Consider the following 20,718-nt stretch of genomic DNA (forward strand, 5'->3'; position numbering starts at 1 on the left):
TTTGATAATTAGATCTGATGCTAAAAAGGCAAGGATAATATCACTTCAGTGGTTTTATGAATGTTTGTACTTGATAAACAAGCCCCTTAGCTACACAGTTACCACAAGCTCATTATTCTAGAATTACTAAGTCTATTACTGTTCAATTGTGTAAATCTTTATAATTTTATATATGTGGCTAAAACTGATGAACTAAAAACAAAATAGAACTAAACAAATAGAAATAAAGATAGCAAACCTGAGGCCCCCATCCATGGCATGGGTACATAATAGCTGTATGATTTTCTGGTGGGCCTTGGTCTAGACAAACATCTTTTGCTTTATTGTTCCGGAGCTGTGGAGAGAAGCATCCCATTAAGGTTATTAATGATGACTTTGTAGGTGTGGGTCACTGCCTAGTGCAAAATGACTTTGGAATGGCATAGTATTCTTTCTCTGCTCCTGTTTTATGAAGATGAACTGATAAGTAAGTGATATAGGATATTTTATCTGGAAACCCAATACCCATAAAGCGCTAAAAAATGGCACTGCCACTTCTTTGCCCTATTTGAACAAAAAAAATCATTATTTTTGACTGATTCGTTTTTTCTCTACAATATATACAGTACCTTAAAGGAGAAGAAAATGTATTTTTATTTGGGGGTGCCAAATGTTAGGCACCCCCAAGTGATCGCATTAACTTACCTGAAACCCCAGGCCAGTGCTCCTATTAGGAGAAAACTGCATCGGCCAGAATTCTTCCAGTGAACACCACAGATCAATCGTCTTCCGGCTTCTTCTTTCTTCAAATTTTCCGGGGCAGACACATATGCAGTAAAATGAAATAGCTGACTTCTTCATTAAAGTTTGGCTTTCTGCTCTACTGTGCATGCGCAGCCACAAGAAAAAATAAGAAGCTGGAAGAAGATCGCTCTGTGGTTCTTGCTGGAAGAATCCCTGGCAGGTGCAGTTTTCTCCTAATAGGTGCACCGACCTAGGGTTTCAGGTAAGAAAAATGCAATCACTTGGTATACACAGTTATTATATGCTCTTTAATAGTTATTGCATCTCAAAGTGTTAAAAGCAATAATAATGCCCCATTTTAATATATTGCTAAATTAATAAAAATCTAAGGCAGCAGCTGCCACCTAAAGGAAAACATATATCCCTGGAGCGGAGCCCACGAGGACTGGGGCCCACTGAGTTTTTCTTGGTGTTCTGCTGGCACAGTTGACTGTGTAGCTAAGCAGCTGGAAGGGGCTTATAATGGCAGTGCTACAATGCTGCCAACTAACAGCAAAATCAGTATCAACAACTTGTTCTAAGTTGTAACATGCAATTAACACCAGTACCAAAAATATATACACACATTTAAATGTATAATGACATAAACAGAAGAAGTAGTTATAAACAGTATCCTTATTACCTCCCCATATGCAACAGTACTGTTGTAGCGTCTCATTTCTGGATAAACATTGTCAAGGTACCACTGGAAATTTTTGCACGTTAAGCGTTTTCTCAGTGCAATCCTTTCAGATACATCTCCAATATCAATCCCTGGATTCTAAAAGAATTACATTAAAGGTGAACTAATGTAAATGAAAACAAAAATTGAAATAAGCTACACCCAATGGAAACATTAAATTCTAAATATTATCAATAAAGATTACTATGTTAACTGTTAAACCTATCAAGCAAGTACAGTATACCAGGACCTGTTTGTTCACTAACAACACACTGTTGAGTCACTGGATGTAAGTAGCTCCCTGGTCTAGAATCAGGTGTTTACTGTCTGCGGCATCACCTGCTTGAGCCACAGGAGGCAGTATGGCATGAGTGTGCTCAATGACATCCATGTATTTTCCTCGTGTCTGTATTCCCTGCCCCACCCCCATTATCCAGCTGCAGGTAATATCCCCATTAAAGGGCTATTTAAGTCTGCCTCCCCTTTGGATCATTGGCCATTCTGCCTTGTTAAAGTCGTCTGTGTATCTGGTTCCTCTTCTTCAGTTTGAGTTCCTGTCCTGATCCTGAGTTCCTGTCCTGATCATGAGTTCTCATTCCTGCTCCTACCCTGCCCTTGTTACCTCTATTTTGACCTGCAGTACAACTTGTATTTTTTAACACTGGAAGCATTTAGGGTCTAGTCTTACAAGTAATGCAAAGTATTCTTAAATATACCAGGCAGGAATCAGGAGCACTGGATCTACAGGGCAAAGAAACAGGGAAGATCTGTTAATCACCAAGCACCAAGCTAACTAGAGGCAGATGTAGGGACCCATAGGGTTAATTTCCCTGTGGTGTGAACATTCCCTCATGTGAGCTACAGGGTCTACCTAGAGCTTTGGAAGGGGCTGGAGCCTTGTCCGGAGCGTGTCACAAGGTGTCACTGCTGCACCACTTTTGTATATATAGGAGATGCCGTGTGCTCACAGCTATTATTGCTGCCAGTGTTCCACTTTCACTTTGGATACAGGATAGAGTGATTGCCGGCTAGGGTGCTGCAGGGGCAGACCTCAGGCTATGGGTACACTGCTATGTCCTGTGTGGGCTCAGGGATAACTAGACCCTGATATTCATGGAAATGGATGCCAAACACTGGACTCGGTGTGCTTGCGCTGTGGACAGTGCTGGGAGCTCTAGTTCAGCTGCGGATCAAGCAAGATCCACTCAGCTTGGAGCCATTAAAGCCTTTCAGCTCTTTGTGAGCCTGCCAGCTCTTTGTGAGCCCCTGTGTGAGTCTGCCTGGGGAGGGTAAAGGAAAAGGATCCAACGTGTCTTCTATTGTGATACAGGCTTTTTGTGTGCCTGCCACAAGGGAGCAAGTACCTTGTCCATTGGAAAATGTATTTGGGCAGTAGCGCTACCTTGGACTAATTGTACCAATTTGTCTGCAAAGGAGTAATGCGGGACTTTGCCTGGTAGGGAGGTGTCAGAACTAGACTTGCACAGGTTCCCCAGGGTAGTGGGTCATGCTATTGAATGCATATTTGTACTGTGAATATTTACTTACCATTTAATCTGCACTTTCTTTAAAGTTGATATTTTAATAAAGCAAAGTGTGTGTTTTCCTAATGGGGCCACCCACAGGTGTATTCTTGGATCCCATTAGGTGGAGGCACTGCCAAGAGAGGAACTTCCCAGTACCCTTTCACCTTGCAAAGAGGACTCAGGACCCGAGTTGGTAAGACGTACACTCTTGGCACCAGGGGGGTCGACAAGGGTGTGTTACACAGACTTATAAATCCCCTGAATTTAGCATTACTTTTAAGGCTTACTTTAAAAGCTTTCAGTGGCTCAACAGAATAATCCAAGTATGAAGACTACTAATAGCCTCTTTAAAAATGCATTACTTCATAGTTGCTTATATTTTATGAGAGTTCCTTACATCTGTAGAAACAAGTTGAAGAACAAGCGTTATCCTGGAAGAATTCTGATCCTGTACTAGATATGAATTAGGGAGCCAACATTCTTTTATTTTTGGTTTAGGTGAATATTCTTAAACCAATAAATGTTATTTAAATAAATAAATGCTTTTTCTGTTGTTGTAATATCGGCGTGAAAGCCATCTCGTGTCATTGTGCCTGATCCTGTACTTTCAGAAAGAACCAGCAATTCACACTGGAACTGCTTTCAGATAATCTATTGTTTCTCCTACTCCTACTTGATTTCCTATCTGGAGGAATCTTTAGTCTGGCTCACCCAAGTTTATTATTATTGAGTGCTATTCTTCACTAGATGGGGAGCATTGGGAGCATTATAAGCAGCAGGTGTCAGGGAGCTGTTATTTTGTTACCCCAATTGTTCTGTTGATAGATTGCTGAGGTGAAATTAGGGGGGTGATAACATTCCAATTTACAGTGCAACAGTAGAAAGTGACTGAAGTATACCTGAGCAAGAATCACATGGCTGAGGGCACCTGGAAAACTATGAACCTGTCTAGCTCCATATCAGAGTTAACAATTAAATACTAAACAAATTCTGTTTTCTGTTTTGACAAATTGTTATCAGTGAAGGATTATGCTGGGGAATTATATTAACTGATGAATTTTGAAGTTACATGATATACAATATATATTTGTTACAGGTAAGGTATATAGCACTGTACCTCCATTGGCAAATTCCATGCAATATAAACATGTGATTTGTAATCGTCCATCCAGACTTCAGCTACCCGCAATGCATTTCTCTTGGTGTAGAAATCCAGGTTGTTAATGTACGGTTTTCTCTTACGTTCAATGTGAGCAACCCTGGAACATGGAAGCACTTCCATGCTTCCACCACATAACCATACCTACAACAAGGCAGAAAATAACAAATAACAATGTTAGTGGAGGGTTCTCGATTATTCATGAACCAATACAAAAATATTATGAGGTCTAAACAAGTGATTATTTGAAAAAAAACAAAGCTTTAGGTGACTATTTTATTTTGTATCAGGGATTTTACATAAATTTGTAGATTCAGAAGTTTTATGACAACTAAGATGCTTTATGGCATGTATTCCCATGGGGCTCTGCTAGGGGCAAAGTCATAGTGAACTTGTTGTATACACTATACTGTATGCCAAATACTGTTTTTTTTTGTATGATATTGCAAAATTGGAATGAAACATTCTACGTATTAAGAAAATCAGCTAATATCAATTATTGATTACTTGATCAATTTTAATACAGCTTTAATACACATTTAAAAACATTGAATGCATTAGACAATCAAATGTGCTTTCAAATGCAAAATCTAGGCAATCAATAAATTCAAATTGGGAAAAAGAGGTCAAGTTATTACTAAAGGGAAACAATAGGCGTGTTAACTTAGTATAATGTTGATGGCTTTTACATTTAGTGAGCAAATTCCATCTGTTTTGATTCTAAATATACTAATAAAGGTTGCAATGATAACCATTCATTTTCAAAGCAACTTGATGTTGCTTATGGATGAATTATTTATTAAGACTTAAAAAATGCCTTTTCATAATATTTGGAAGACTTTTTTTATTTTATCAAACTGTGCAGTGCTACAAGAAAATCAAAGTTAAAAATATGCTTGTATTATTCATCAAAACCACTAGCTTTTCCCAACATAGATACTAACTGCAACTGTAACCAATCAACCCTATGTGGCATGAGTCCTGTGGGTTAGCTAATAACTTCACATTTAAACCAAATGTATCAATATTTTGTGACCATAAAAGAATGATTTTAAAAAACATTGTGAAAAGCTGGGGATGGGATCACCTGCACCACATGCTGCACTAGAAAGGCAGTGGGAGAGGCTTCAGATAAGGTTCCCCCCCCATACTTTGTTAGGCAGATGTTAGGGTTGAATTTGATGGACATGTATTTTTTTTTGTTTCTGGGTGACTGGATTATCAGACACTGGACTGGGTGACTACATTATCATTGTGATTGCTCACCTTTAAATTTTATAAAAAAAAATGATATTTAAAATAGAAAACTATACTGCCAAGTACAGAAATAATGTACTACCATTTTAGTCATTTCATTATGCAAGATATTGTAAAAAAAAAAAAAACACATTAGATGGATTCATTAATGTCTAGGTAATGGTAAATAAAGCGAATGACAGCGTCATTTTTAATGAGCAGCAACATATAGAAATGGTGGATTACTTATAGATAAAATATACCTCTCACTTAAATTAGTTATTCTGCCATCAATTATTAATAAAATCAAAGATTGTGTTTTTAGGTTGTGGTGTGGAAATAATCCTGATACACAAGAAAAGCAGCAATAGTCAAACTAAAGCTATGATTATATAGATGTTAGCTCTGACAAGCCATTTGACATTTTCTTCTTGCATTTGATGTCTTAGATCTGCTGGTAAAACTGTAGCATTCAGGTATGTGTCACAAAAAAAGAATGCAGTGGGAAGAGAGGAGAGATTGCCAAATGTTCTTGCAAGAGGTCAGTTAATTAGCTATCATTTATTATGACTTCTTTCATTATTGTGAAGAAAATCTGTGTAAAATTGGAATTCTGATACATCGTGTCACGCCAGGACATAAATAATGATGTGCCAAGAACTTAGCAGCTACATATCAGATGTTTTTCAACTCAAAAGCAGTATTAGAGATGACTCATGTTCCAATGTGTTTGTGTACTGAAGCTAACATCACACAGTAATGGCTGCTAGGTTTTATTTTGGAAAGTCTACAGGTTGCATATTTTTTGCTTAAAAAAAATTAGATAACCTTACCCCAGATAACCTTTTTTACCAGTTTTTCTGTTTACAGAAACAGGATCCCTTTCGAGATACTGTGTTTGCTAACATTATGTATTAGCAATGGTGGTAATGGTAGCAACATAAGATGGGGGCATAAGAATTTTGGACACACCATGTTTGGTAGTACCCTACTGGAAATGTACTTTGTGGTTAATAATGCTTTCTGACCACAAGATTTAAGCCACATGACTGAAAGCGGGGGTGAAGAGTTTCGCTTGTTTATTATTTTTTTTAACTTTCTCCCCATGAAGGCTCCCTAGTGATCCGAAACATCTTGTGCTTAAACTTCTTCAATAAACATGCTACGGTTTAGCCTCCGGTGGATTTCATGAAGATGTTACATTTTTTTACTGCCTCTGCAAGCTGTAGTGGTGAAAATAAATAATGGGAGCACTTCAAATAGAGGTTGCATTAAGTACTTAATTTTGACTCGTACTGCACCTGTTACATAAACACTTGTACCACTGTACCCAGACAGTAAATTAATTGTCTATTTTTGGGATATATTCATACTTTATGTTGACCAAGGATATTTTTATGTAAATATGTATAATTTTTTTCTCGTATACACATGTACATACATATTCCTGGTTATAAGGGTTCTTTAACGAAAGAGATAGTTCAATCAAAATACATATATTTATTTACAAAAGCTATTGAGACATATCTACAGAAATAATACACATAAAACAAGTTACACTACATAGAATGTATAACAAATATTTACAAAGACAATTACAAACGTGGATATGTTGGATCTAAATCCACTGCCTTCCTCATCTCATCCTCATCCTTCCATTTGCACTGGCATCTATGTCCTCACTGCAGGAACTCTCAGGACTCTCTGACTAACTTAGCCTATTGTATTAACCTAAAAGACTGACCACAGGTACATGTCAGGTTCTGATTGGTAAGTGACCAATAGGTTAGTCTTGGGGACTAGGAAATGATTTCCCGAGGCAGTTCATTCAAGAATCAGGACAATGGAAGGTGGAAAAGGCAGTTTGAAGACAAGAACGTCTGGATTCTCTCTAAGATGTAAATCACATAACATTCTTAAATACACCACACAACATATACAAAGAATATACACTTCTGTATATAATAAAGATATGACACAAGTAAGTCTCCTTAAGGTAACACTTTAAACATGGTAGTGCACAAGGAATGCAAACGTGCTATAAAAAAAATCAACAGCTTATTAGTGATGCCTCACCACTGTAGATGCTAACAATTACAGAAATCTTGTTCATGTCCTTGTATTTGTATGTACACGTCTCTGTAAAATGTTCATAGTGCCATTTCATTTCAACCCTGCATGTACAATAATTTAAAACAGTGTCGGACTGGCCCACCGGGAAACCAGGAAAACTCCCGGTGGGCCCAGGTGTCAGTGGACCCTCATGCTGCTAAACATTTGGCCTATTTCATGGCCATTCCCTATTTCTATGAGAACAAAGAGGCTAAATAGATGGAAAAATAGATTATAGTATGTAAAGAAAAGAGACTAGAAGAATAGAGGTTAAGTGAGCAGAGGAAGAAAAATAGTACTAAGAGTGGGCCCCTGGTCTAAGATTAATTGGTGGGCCCCTGGCCAAAGGTTTTTGGGTGGGTCCCTGGTGTCCCAGTCTGACACTGATTTAAAATGAGTATATAGTTTACGTTTAAATAGCTTTTTTTCTAACAACAGTACACTATTTTGTACTACCTCTTCAGTGCCTACGGCAATGACGTTAGCAAATTACTCACTGTAGGGTATTTCTGAAATTAAATATTGAAAGGTCAAAAACACTGATTCCAGTTCAGAAACTATATATTTACATTAGCTGTTCACACAGTTGGATTACTCATATATACATTTGGACAGTTTAAGTATTTTCTCCAAATGATTAAATATGTTTTGAAAACAGGGTGCTCTATCTATGAGGCAAGTTATACTTATATTAGCATACTATATAGGGAACGATCAGTTAGAAAGAAAGGTAAGAAGAGAGCCAGGATGCATACAGCCTGATTAAAGATACCAAGTGCATGCAGATTTCGCATCAGGAGATAGTGGTCAATGTAAATAAATGTAGATGATAGGTCAAGGAGGATTAGAATGGAGAAGTGGCCTTTGGCTTTGGCAACCTAAAGATTAAATGTCTCAGTAGAGCCTGCATTTCAAAAGTGAGATTGCAGGGTTGAACAGATTATGGCCTTTGGAAAATTAGTAATATGAGAGAACACAATATATTCCATACTTTTAGAGATAAATTGAAGAAGGAGACAGGACAGTAATAGCCTCAAGAGAACAAGTGGTGAGTGGGTAGAAATAGATAAATTGAAAGACTTCAAAAGCAGGATTGAAAGAGTCAAGGCAGGAAGAGGCTTACGAAGAGAGTTTGAGTTAGCAGAGATGGGAATCTCATTGTGGATGGACTTTGTCTTGGAAGAAACCAGCAAAGTCTTGAGGAGAGTCAATAAGGTTCAGTGATTCTGTTGAATTAATGTTGCTGTAACAAACAAAGCCTAACTTTTTTTTAAACCAAACACTGTATAAAAATGAAGCACTGTGTGACTTTGATCATCCCATTTGAGTAGTAAGGAACATTAGGAATTGAATGTTCTATCTTGACGATTATTGTGAAAAAAGTTATATGAAGACCCTGCAAGGTCACACATACATTACCAGAACACTGTTGTGAGAATTTGATGATGTGCATTGGCTGGACTTTTTAGTGGATTTATAAGAATCAGTCATAGCTTGATGATGCCAATATTTTAAGCAACTTTCAGCAAAAAATATTTTGCTGTTTAATCTTGCACTTAGGTGATTTAATAGCATTATGTTTGCTTATTTCACTTTGAAACAAACTTATAATTCCAATGTATTTGTTGTTCTCTATTAAGTATTTTTAAACCTTGCTACTGTGTTTTGTTTAAGGATCCTATCCTGCACCACTGACACAATAAAATGCCTTGTCTTCCTAGCAAATTAAGTGTGTTTGAGCATGACCCAAGTAATAGTCCATTTGATAGACAGTGGCTCCCAACAAAACTTTTACAAGAGCAGACAAAACATTTCTCATGCCAGTTTTCTGTAACTGTACTTGACTTTCCACAGTCATTATCACTACTGCGTAATGCTGCATAGTTTATTTTGTAAATAAACTGGTTTATTTATCTTTCATAATATATGTATATATTTTGAAGTATATAATATACTGTTAAGGTTATATGATGAAATATGCAAAGTTAGTTGCAGTTCTAGTCACCTATATCAATTGGCAAGTAGCAAAAATGCACCTAGGCAAACTTTATTACACATAAGGGTGTATGTATGCATGTAACCAAAACAAATATATAAATATACAGTATGAAGGCAAGAAAAGAGACTCCATAATGCAGACTAATATGAACTAGTGATAGACGAATCTGTCCCGTTTCGCTTTGCTGAAAAATTTGCAAAACGCATTGAAGTCAATGGGCGTCAAAATCATTTTCATGCATGACAATTTTGACGCAAGCAACAATTTTTATCCCTGTGACTATTTTGTGCAAATGCATTAAAGTCAATGGGAGTCCTAATTATTTTTACGCGTTGCAAATTTTTATGCGTGCGACAATTTTGACGCGTTAATTTTTTTTTGTTATGGCAGATTTTTGGGCGGCGAATAATTTTGACGTGGAACAATTTTTATGCACGCAACAATTTTGACATGTTTACATTTTTTTTATTGCGGCGGATTTTCGCCAGAGAATATTTGGAGCAGTTTCGCAAATTTATTTGCGGGCGGTGAAACGTGGAAATTGGCCACAAATCCAAGTATGGTGAATTTATTCGCTCATTACTAATATGCACCATAACCCCACCATAATCTCACATATTGTTATCAAGCAGAGATTATGATGAACATGGATGATAGTACAGTTGACAATAAAAATCTAACAAATACAATAAACAAATTTATATTCATTTTTTTTTAGATAGATTTTAGTTGAAAGGCGCAGCAATACCTCTTTCATATGAAGATATAGTGACACCCAGTCAAGCAGGTCTGTGCCTCTGTTATTCACAGCAGGGAGTTTTTTTTAATATTCCATACAGCATGCAAACAAACAAATTATAGTTCTTGTTTTTGAAAGCACACAGACCAATCCACTGGCAGTCTGAATATTTGGAAAACCTAAATTTTGTATAGTGCCTCAGCCACGATTAGAGTAATTCAAACCAAGAAAGTAAATATTTCAAGCACGGTCTTTGGTGTTCTTTCCTCAACTCATAGACGATGACTAATTAATTAATTCCATGCATGTTTTTTCCACAAATACTTTGGCTCAGAGCATTCTGGGAGAGACAGCTTTCCTCTAGTGCCACAACTCTTATATTCTTATCTTCATTTTTGCATAGTAAATAACTAAGTGCTATGATTCTACACTCCATTAGTATCTAAAATATAAGCCTAAAAATCCTAAATATTACAAATAATATTTAAATGAAAAATAAAAGGAATACATTTTTATTATTCTGGACACATCTCTATTTTATATATTAAAATAATAATTAATATTTTTTACAAAGTGTTTTAAATTCAAAGTGCGCAGAATAAAAAAAAAAGTCAGACCGGATTATCATGGATGCAGAAGGCACTAATCTCATCCTACTGTAGGGAGTATTTTTTCAATATTAACATATCATATGACAGTAGTTTAGAGTTTTTTTGGTATTTGTAAAATGTTTTACATTTTCAAAATCATCTCAATGAGTTGAATTATATTTAAAACTTTGTGTTTTAATGAACATTTACATTTATCACTTTCCTGCTTAATCAACATGTTTGTTCTTATTGCTCTACACAAAGCACTGGTGTGGAACTTGATTAACAAGACCCATTATTTTTGCTGCTTCCTGATTACATTGTGCTGACACTTTCTTCTCTTTCAAAATCATTTGAATCTTTCCTAGAACTAATAAACTTTGGCTGACCCTACTTTTCAAATAGCCATTAGATTTCCAATAACAAAATATTCCACTCCAATGAATATATTGCTCATCATTATGTTGGCCTTTTGTGGGTTATTTTTAATAAAAGCTTTTCATTTTTACACAGGTAAAAAGTCTATATTTCTACTTTAACAAGAGAGGTTTTAATATTGTTTATATTATCGTTTATCCATAAAACTGGATAAAAGTAAGTCAGAAGTATCTATTTCACAGATTTTGACAGCTTTTGTTCAAAACAGTTACAAATGAATAAAGACAAAAAGGAACACCAAGAGCCCCAATAGTGTAATATGTTTTTACAAGGAGTAATGGTAGAGTAAACAAATTAATACTCACAAACCAGGGTTACCGATAGGCAACCACTATATAGGCAGGTGGGGAGATTATGCTGACCCCACTCAGAAATAAGACGTCTCTCTCTGTAGAAGAAGAAAAAGGGGATGATACCCCTCCACTCGGGGTGGACTCGATATAGTAGTAAGACAAAACAGAGGCGCCAAAAGGATAAAATTAGCTAAAAACACTTAAAAACCCAATGGGTAATTCAGAGGAGGTAGTAGTGGACTTACCTCCTCCAAGCAGACACCAACGAAAGTGGTAATTTTCAGTAATAGTTTATTCACAAAACAGTATTGCAACGCGTTTCGCAGGCATTTCCTGCTTCATCAGGCAATGTGGAACGGGAGCAAAAACAACAGTGTCTTTGTATAAACACGCCAGGCTCCTCTGCTTTTTCCTTTACCATTGATGCAACTGTGCTTGTAGCATTTATATACTGTATATATGTATGGGATAAAATCCAGAATCCATTTTAATCAAATCATTCTAATTTTTAAAAATGATTTCCTTTTTCTCTGTAGTAATAAAACAATATTCCTTAACGCAACCAAAAAATCAGGTTTATTTAAACGATTTTTTTTAGTATAATATGGAGATCCCAATTACGGAAACACCTTCATGCGAATAAATAAAAGCATAACCAATGATCGTTCCACCTTTACAGCTATGGAAAGGGAAGTTGAAATGTTTTTGGTTAGACCTTTAAAATCTGTTCTTATTAAGACCACTTATTCCTTTGTGCATGTTTGAATTCAAGACCAAGGAGGAAACCATATTCAAGACAAAGTCCAAAAGAAAATTATTTGTTTACTGAGCAGTATGAGGGTTATTTATCAAAATCTGAAAAGTTCTCACTATTTTTTAAAAACTACCTGACCAAATCTGCACTGACTGTTCCCCCTATTTATGAATACATTTTTCCAAAAATTTCTATGTGCTGGAAAAAAAATCGATAAAATCATGAAAAAATCAGAATCACACAAATTTTTCAGATTTGTTACTGAAAACTGCACCTTTTTCTTATTTGATGACCGAAGACCAAGAAATCTTCTGATTATGAGCAGATCAGGATATCAACGGGATATCTGCCGTTGACTTCTACATGATCTCAGCAGGTCTGAGTTGGAGTACTTTTTTATTTAGACTTTTAACACCACCGGGGGTTTGATAAATTCTGAAAAATTTGTTGTTTTTTTTAATGAAAAAACAGTGTTTTTCCCCTTAAAAAGTCCAACCAGAAAAAAATCATAAAGAATATCACTTCATCATCATCATACCAAAAGTCCTGTAATGACCAAAAGGCCTGAGGATGGAAAAGTCTGAATCTGAAAATCTGAATCTGAAAATCCGGCATCTCAGACCTGTCAAGGTTGCATATAAGTCAATGGGAGAAGTCCCAATGATTTTTTGTTGTCCGCTTGGTTTCATGCAATGCCCTGAAGTTTTGGAGTTTTTGGGTGAAAATTCGAAAAAATCGTGAAAATCTGATGAAAAATCTATGGAATAATAGTAAAACTATAACTCAAAAAACCAATACCCTCTACATGTCTCACCTTGCATAATTAATTATAATTATATTTACCTATACTGAAAATATAAAGACTCATTATATATGAAATTCTCCAGATTAGTGCCACTGCTTGAAAGGTTGTTTCTTAAACCCTGCATTCAGGTACAGATACATGCCAAAATGTGGACATTTTTTAATCTGCTTTTTTAAGTATTAAATGACAGTAATTTGTACAATTCCAGTGTTTTATTTATTTTGTTTATACAAATGAGTCCAATGTGGAATATTTAAAATATTTTTTAAATATCAATGTACATTTTTTAAATTTTTGTTTTTATAGGGCTCTACATCTATAATAATCACTGAATATTTAGGAGTTACTATAATATATTCAAAAATGTAATGGATGCACCTGCATGTGAATTTTTTTTCTTTTTCTTATCCAACCTTGATTGAATTGATTATTACAGAGAAAAAGGAAATCTTTTTTAAAAATATTATAAAATGGAGTCTATGGGGCAAATTCACTAAGCGCCGAAGCACCGAACGCTAGCGTTACTTCGCTAGCATATGTTATTTTCGTTACTGCGCAAATTCACTAACGAACGCTGGCGTAGTTTCGCTAGTGTTACTTCGCACCCTTACGCCTGGCGAAGTTTCGTTAGCGACGTAACTACACAAATTCACTAACGCGCACAGTGTACTGAACGCTACCTTTTACGCTAGACTTCCTTCGCCACCTCAGACCAGGCGAAGCACAATAGAGTAGATAGGGATTGCTTCAAAAAAAGTCAAAATTTTTTCTAAGTCCCAAAAAACGCTGGCGTGTTTTCTACATTATGGGTGATAGGCTGAAAAAGATCGAAATTTTTTTTGGGGCTCCCCTCCTTCCCCCCTACATTTCCTGACTCATGGCAACTTACCTAGACAGTGGGCACATGTGTAGGGCAAAATAAAAATTTTATTTGATGTTTTGAAGCTTTTCTAGCCATTTGTAGTGCTGATACGTATTCCTCCATTGAAATTTGAATTTGGCACCGTATGCAAATTAGCCTTCGCTAGCGTAACTTCGCTTTACTTAGCGAATCAACGCTAGCGCAACTTCGCAACCTTACGCTACCCCTGAGCGCAACTTCGGATTTTAGTGAATTTGCGAAGCGCTGGCGAAACTAAGTGTGCGAAGTGCGGCGAAGTTACGCCTGGCGCAACTACGAATCTTAGTGAATTTGCCCCTATGAGAGATAGCCTTCAAGTAATTGGGAGCTTTCTGAATAACGGGTTTCTAGATAAAGGATCCCGTATCAATTTTCCTGAGATGAGAACATTTTGCCTCAGTTTCCTAAGTAACATCCACCCTCCTCCATTAGAAAAGCAAACAAGAAATGAAAATAATTATATAAGTACTGTTTTGTAGCCCAAGCAGAGGTGTAATGCAGAAAAACACATTTTAAGGTAAACTATACAACGAACAATGTAGGTTTCTAAAAAAATATATTGCATAAAACAGCTCATATGTAAAACCCTGCTTCATGCAAATAAACAATTTTCATAATAATATACTATTTAAGTAGTATGTGCCATTGGGTAAGCATAAATAGAAAACTGCCATTTTAAAAAATAAGGGCCATCCCCTGGTATCCTAGGATTCACAGTGCACACAAACATACCACACAAACTATACATGTTAGGTCACATGAGCCAATTAACAGTCAGAGTTCTGTCTTTTGCTTCCTCACTTATTCCTGTTAGTTAGAGCTGTAATGTTTCTGGTCAGGTGATCTCTGAGGCAGTAGAGAAACCATCATGAAATGGTGGTTCAGGCAAGAGATGTTAAATGCCTATATATATATATACATACATATATATAACAGTTTCCTTAGATTATTTGATATGCCATCTTTTATGATACAAACTGTTTATTAATTTTGGGGGGTATAGTTTTCCTTTAATGATTTGCATGAATGAACAGGACCCATATACAATTGCAAAGTGTAGAGCAGTGTGTTCATATTCATAAGAAAATATTTCTGCAGAGCAATTAATGCTCTTGTTAGAGTGTTAGAAGGTACAATATAATTATGTGAAAAAAGAAAAAAAACGAATTTATTATGAAAACTACTCTAATTATAAATGTCCTATTAGATTTTACTGCCAGGCTCAAATGATATTCTTTGAATTTACATAAATAGTAAAATAAATGCTTAAGTTGGAAAAAAAAAAGAAAAGCAACTTCATGGCGTTTCACCTTAAACTGTCCTTAATCCAGAAAAAACAGAGCCAATGGTGCAAGAGAAGTTTACTGCTGGTCACAATATGGCAGTCAGAAATCACTCAAGTTTGTATTTCTTTGCTCTCTGTGATAATAAAATAGTACCTTGTAACTGATCCAATGTAAGATATAAACAATCCTTATCAGAGGCAAAACATACCTATGGGGTTTATTTAATAAAAGACTTAAGGTATGAAGAGCCAAATTACATCCTGAGCATTCAGGATAACAGATCCCATACTGTATATTGCATGACATTTTTCTTATAAAACCATGATCATATTTTTGTTTAGATCTAGAGAACCTTATATAAAGGTGCTTTAGAGGGCATTCATCAGAAAATTCTCTATACCTACAGTATTATTATTTATAGAAATAGAGTTCTAAAATATTACCTGGCCTTTTTTACACCAGCCAATCCAGAGTGATATAATCCTAGAGTCCAGATAGTCTCAACTGCACCATTTGGTTTCTTGTCTCAAATACAATTGCTGCCGGCTATGAGTATCATTGCTTTGCACTGCTGTCTTTTCACTGATGACTAAAAATACACTTTTACTTACACATTTTACACTGTGACAACCATGAACTGCAGACAATGCCAATTCCAAGGTTATATTTATGGTTACAAGGACAACCAAGTGCAATACATTAATCTGTAGTAATGTGATAATCCAACAATTCATTAGACCACCTATAGCACAGGCCACCTGGACACAAATGTTGTTCATGGATTTACTGTGATGAATGTTGTTCATGGATTTACTGTGATGAATGAACAACAATACTGTAAGTTGTTGCTTTATAAAGTCATGATGTTACTAATAGGGTGCAGCTAATCGAATAGAATGAAATGATTACACATTACACATGAATTTAACAGAAAACTGTGCAAACAATTTTACAATAAAAAACTTGTTCATTCTCATTCTTCCTACTTACTCTTCCTAAATATCAAATATTGGGGCCCTTTTTAATAATTAAGTGTAGGGGACCAAACTATATATAAGTTTGTATTTGTATGTATATTTAGACCCCTATTGTACAGACATGAGGAGTATGTTTGTCCTGCTACTTGTTAAAAAAAAACAAAAACAGGGGAAAGGACTGAGCTGTGCATAGTTTTTCATGGAGCTGGTTATATTTGTGCATCATTGTAACTTAGATCAACCATATACAATGTATACAGATTCAGTCATTTAAATATGCATTCATAAATATTAAACAAAATAAACAACAGTTTTATCACATTGAAAAATTTATAATGGAAAAGACAAAGGCATAACTGTAGTAATGAGGATTCACATAATGAAATATCCAAATAAAGCAAAGGATATTAACTTCCGAATCTTTTTTTGCACTCAGTGAAACAGTAAAGTGTCCACTTTTTCTGATCATGAATATTCTATTAACAAGAAGCAAGTGTTATGACTGTACAAATCAGTTGAAAAACAGTCAAGTGCAATGTACTGGCAGTTAATTCTCCTTAGTAACACTGCTGTTCATATACCATATTGTATTCCTTTTGTTCAAAAAACTTTGATTAAGTCCTCAGCAGTACAGTCTTCTTGATTCTTATGGGATAATAGATCATCTTGCACAAAGAGTTTGAAAACAAAATTAACATTTTGATTTAACATGCCATTACAATAGGCTTTATTCCTATGATTTTTGAGCTCATAAACAAAATCTGAAATAATCGTATTAATATTTTAAAATACATTTTAAAACAAAGTTCACGGGCTAGCAAAGCTATACAATGTTTCACGTCTTTATCAGTCACAGATTAAATTGAAACTGGAGTTCAAGAGTATCCCTAATAATCATGTTCATGGATGGGGCAATAATGAAGAAGCAGTACAGCAGTATAAGCAATTAACTGTATGTATCAATGAGGGGGTGAGCCATAGCAGAAGGTATCTGTGAGCAGTAGGCTGACACTCCATCATTTCATAAGGTTCTAATAGCTCTAGTACCAGAACTTATAATCATAGATCTGACAGTACACTAGACCTAAGAACTACAGTACACTAGACCTAAGAACTACATAGTCTCAGGATCACTTCAAGCTTTAGTAGACTGACATTGTATGCAGGTATAGGATCTATTATTCGGAAAGCTTGGGATACAGGATCTTTCTGTAATTTGGATCACCATAACTTAAATTTGGTGTTATCTCTGCTAAATAAATTCTATATTGCAATTTAAAATTATTATTGCCTTCTGCTGTCTAAATACTATGTTCTTTTCTCAATGCATTAACAGGAGGTACACAGATACCTCTAACCGGCAGCCATTTAACACTGATACACCTTCATAATTGACTGCTTATCTGTTGCAACAAAGCAGTGAAAGGAGCGGGATGCTTATACAAAGTTTATTATTCCTAGTTTAACAAGTGAGTAAGTGTGAAAGCAAAATAATATTGAGTAACTGGTTTCTAATGAAAAAAGACAATATTGAATTTTTAAACTAAAAAGAAAAGGCAAAATGTATTTTTAGGATGATTTTAAATTGACCTGGAGCACAGGAAAATGGAACCATCCTGTGCCGAGTAAAGTTAAAGGGCGAATATTTCAAATAAAGGAATGGGTGCGGCTCACCAAAAGTCTTTGTTGGTTTAATTCCACGGGTTATCCTGTGTTCGATATCCCAAATCAATGTATCAATAATGCAGTTGGTTGTGGAACAAACCCAAGGCAGCAAGTTGACTGCAATACTCTTTATTGGGAGGTAGAGTTAAACAACATGTTTCGGGCGGAGCCCTTTGTCAAGTGTGAAAGGGCTCCGCCCGAAACATGTTGTGTAACTCTACCTCCCAATAAAGAGTATTGCAGTCAACTTGCTGCCTTGGGTTTGTTCCACAACCAACTGCATTATTGATACAAGTTAAAGGGCGCCCAAGGTAACCTATCCATAATCATACACACTCTGCGCCCCCCCCCCCCCCCCGAGTGGTGATGAGTCTATCCCTTACCATAATCCTATAGGACCCTGAACTAGGGGTAGGCAGACAGAAGACTTATGTGCCTAGCGACCCTTCAGCGCTTCTGCGCCCTAGACATGTGCCACTCCTGCATGCCCCTACTTCTATCTTTGCTGCCACCACATTCTGCAGGAAAGTACTCCAGGGCAGGCCAGTTTATTTTATTATTACCCCTGCCTGGAGTAAAGGTTAGCTACTTTGGTCACTCGCTGGCAGTGTCTAACAAAATGGCACTCTGCAGTATCTTTTAAATTACTTCAGGTCTAAATTCATTTTGAGATGACCATATTTTTAGTACTCTTTAAGAATGTGGAAAAAGAACATTCACATTCTCTACAATAGAATGCTTCTATGAATTTGGCATTCTATGAAGTTATGTGTTATCCAGATGTCTTTAATAGACTTTGTATTTCAATTTTATGCATAGCACCGTGCCTTTGTTCTACAGTCTTTACAGAATATGGCTCAGTGTCCCACATGGATGTGTATTAATAAGAAATGGGAAAGTATTTTTGGCTCTTGTAATTTTTACTGTGACTTAAGCGATATCACAGCTTGTATCCATATGTGCTGAAGTGAGAACTTCTGATAATCTTGAGATTTAAAAAGAGATACAATCTTATTCTGCTGAAATATTTAGGACTATGATAAAATCTACTAGTTTACAAGTAATTTATTGTAAAACATCATATCTTTTGGGTTTTCTCTTTGTTTTCTAAACTGTTGAATGATAATTTTATATTTACTACACAAACAGCTTTGTATAGTTTTTAATGAAGAGTTTGACTTGCATAAAAATATAATGTAATATACATTTTCCCTTGAAAAGTCTAATTATAAAATGTTTGGTCCAAAAATGTTCCATAAAATCACCCAATTGTTGTAAATCGTTTTTGGTTTGTTATTAAGGCTATTACATATATATATACATATATACAAGCTGGCGGCTTGTACACGTAACTTTTAGGGGGGATTAGTCAATGGTGAGCAGGCAGCATAGGAGAAAGGAGCCGAAAGACAGGGACACACAGCTTCTTCAAGGAAAACAGAGATTTATTTTCCAACTTTACACAAACACAGTATTGTCCACAGACACAGGGGTGACCATTTTATCATTCAAACAAATAATAAAATAAAAACCTAGCCCATTGGGCACTACCTTCACACCTTGAAGCAGTCCCTGACTAGGCTGGGCCCCTTGTGGACTACCAGCAAACAAAACAATTGTTGTGGCTCACCCCTGTACTCACAGTCTTTGAGTGAACCTTTTAGCCTCCTGGCTTTTCTTCAATGTCCCACACAAACAACAACAACTTGGCTCTTAGACACAGCCACGGGCTCCCTCTGCTTCTGGCAGGATCAGGCGGCACTCCCAGCTCCTCTGGGAGTTCCTAACACAGCCAGGTCTCCTACCTGCTGTGCCCTGTTGAGAGACACACTCTCCTATTCCAATTAACTTTAAATAGTCTTTCCACAGGACAGCTTTCCTGTGGAAGGTGAACTCCAATCTCTGGACTGGATCTGCGGAATGGAGTCCCTGGCTACTAAAGTCTTTAAACAGAGCGCCGATTCTCTGTATCATAACTCCCTTCCTGGAGCCTATCTCAGTCCCTGGGGAGAAATTAAAGGCTAGAGTGACCTTTTTCCACCTTTTCCTAGTCACTCTACCACATATCCCCCCTCTCTGCTTCAACCCGTAGGGGTGAGCACATTGAAACCCTAATAGAAATTCTTTTTCTCTTAAAAGGATTTCTACCTCTATACTCCCCACTCTTTCTGTGGATAAAGGGCTAGGGATCTGCATTTCATCACCCTGACCACCAGGGTGTATACTTGGGCACTTTGTAGCCTGTAACATATTCATCCCATGTGTTTCAATCACCGTGTACACACATAGGCTGTTTTGTATACTTGACCCTCTCTCAGGCATCACCATGCGTTTGCCTTTGTTTTTCAATTTACTCCCCCAGGTTATCATGCCTGAACCATGGGAGTCACTTTCACCACATGCAGTTACACTTTCTGCCACTAAGCCTGAACCTGCACAGAGAGGCTTAATTTTCCTTAGAATACCCCCACCAAAGGAAGGTATGACTCTAATGGACGAAGCCTTTAAGGCAACATTATTACCTCTATCACAGGAATTCAACACATGTATGGCTATGGGAGTGGTCACACACAACTCCTGCTTTTTATTAACTGGGGAAGATACTTTGGCTGGACTTGTATCAACCCAGTCAGACACACATGCTTTGGCATCACAATCATGCACACTCTGCATTTTACATTTACCCACTGTAGGGTGTCCTTCTTGGCCACAGATTTGTGTCACACACACACACACAATCATTTATATGCTCAGTATTAGCAAGTGACTCACATTTGGCATTATCAGTATTCAT

The 20,718-nt window shown here is 36.4% G+C and overlaps 1 protein-coding gene across 1 annotated transcript in view; it reads right to left on the bottom strand.

Moving 5' to 3' along the window:
• galnt17.S (polypeptide N-acetylgalactosaminyltransferase 17 S homeolog) overlaps positions 1-20,718 on the bottom strand; it is a 160,600-nt gene that overhangs the window by 3,643 nt on the left and 136,239 nt on the right. Inside the window, exons 8-10 of the mRNA XM_041584122.1 lie at positions 4,088-4,273; positions 1,406-1,543; positions 239-334 (exon numbers count right to left, since the gene is read on the bottom strand). Coding sequence (XP_041440056.1) covers positions 239-334; positions 1,406-1,543; positions 4,088-4,273 — 420 coding nt within the window. The remainder of the gene's footprint in view (positions 1-238; positions 335-1,405; positions 1,544-4,087; positions 4,274-20,718) is intronic.

This window comes from Xenopus laevis, chromosome 2S (assembly GCF_017654675.1).
Source record: "Xenopus laevis strain J_2021 chromosome 2S, Xenopus_laevis_v10.1, whole genome shotgun sequence".
Lineage (NCBI taxonomy): Eukaryota > Metazoa > Chordata > Amphibia > Anura > Pipidae > Xenopus > Xenopus laevis.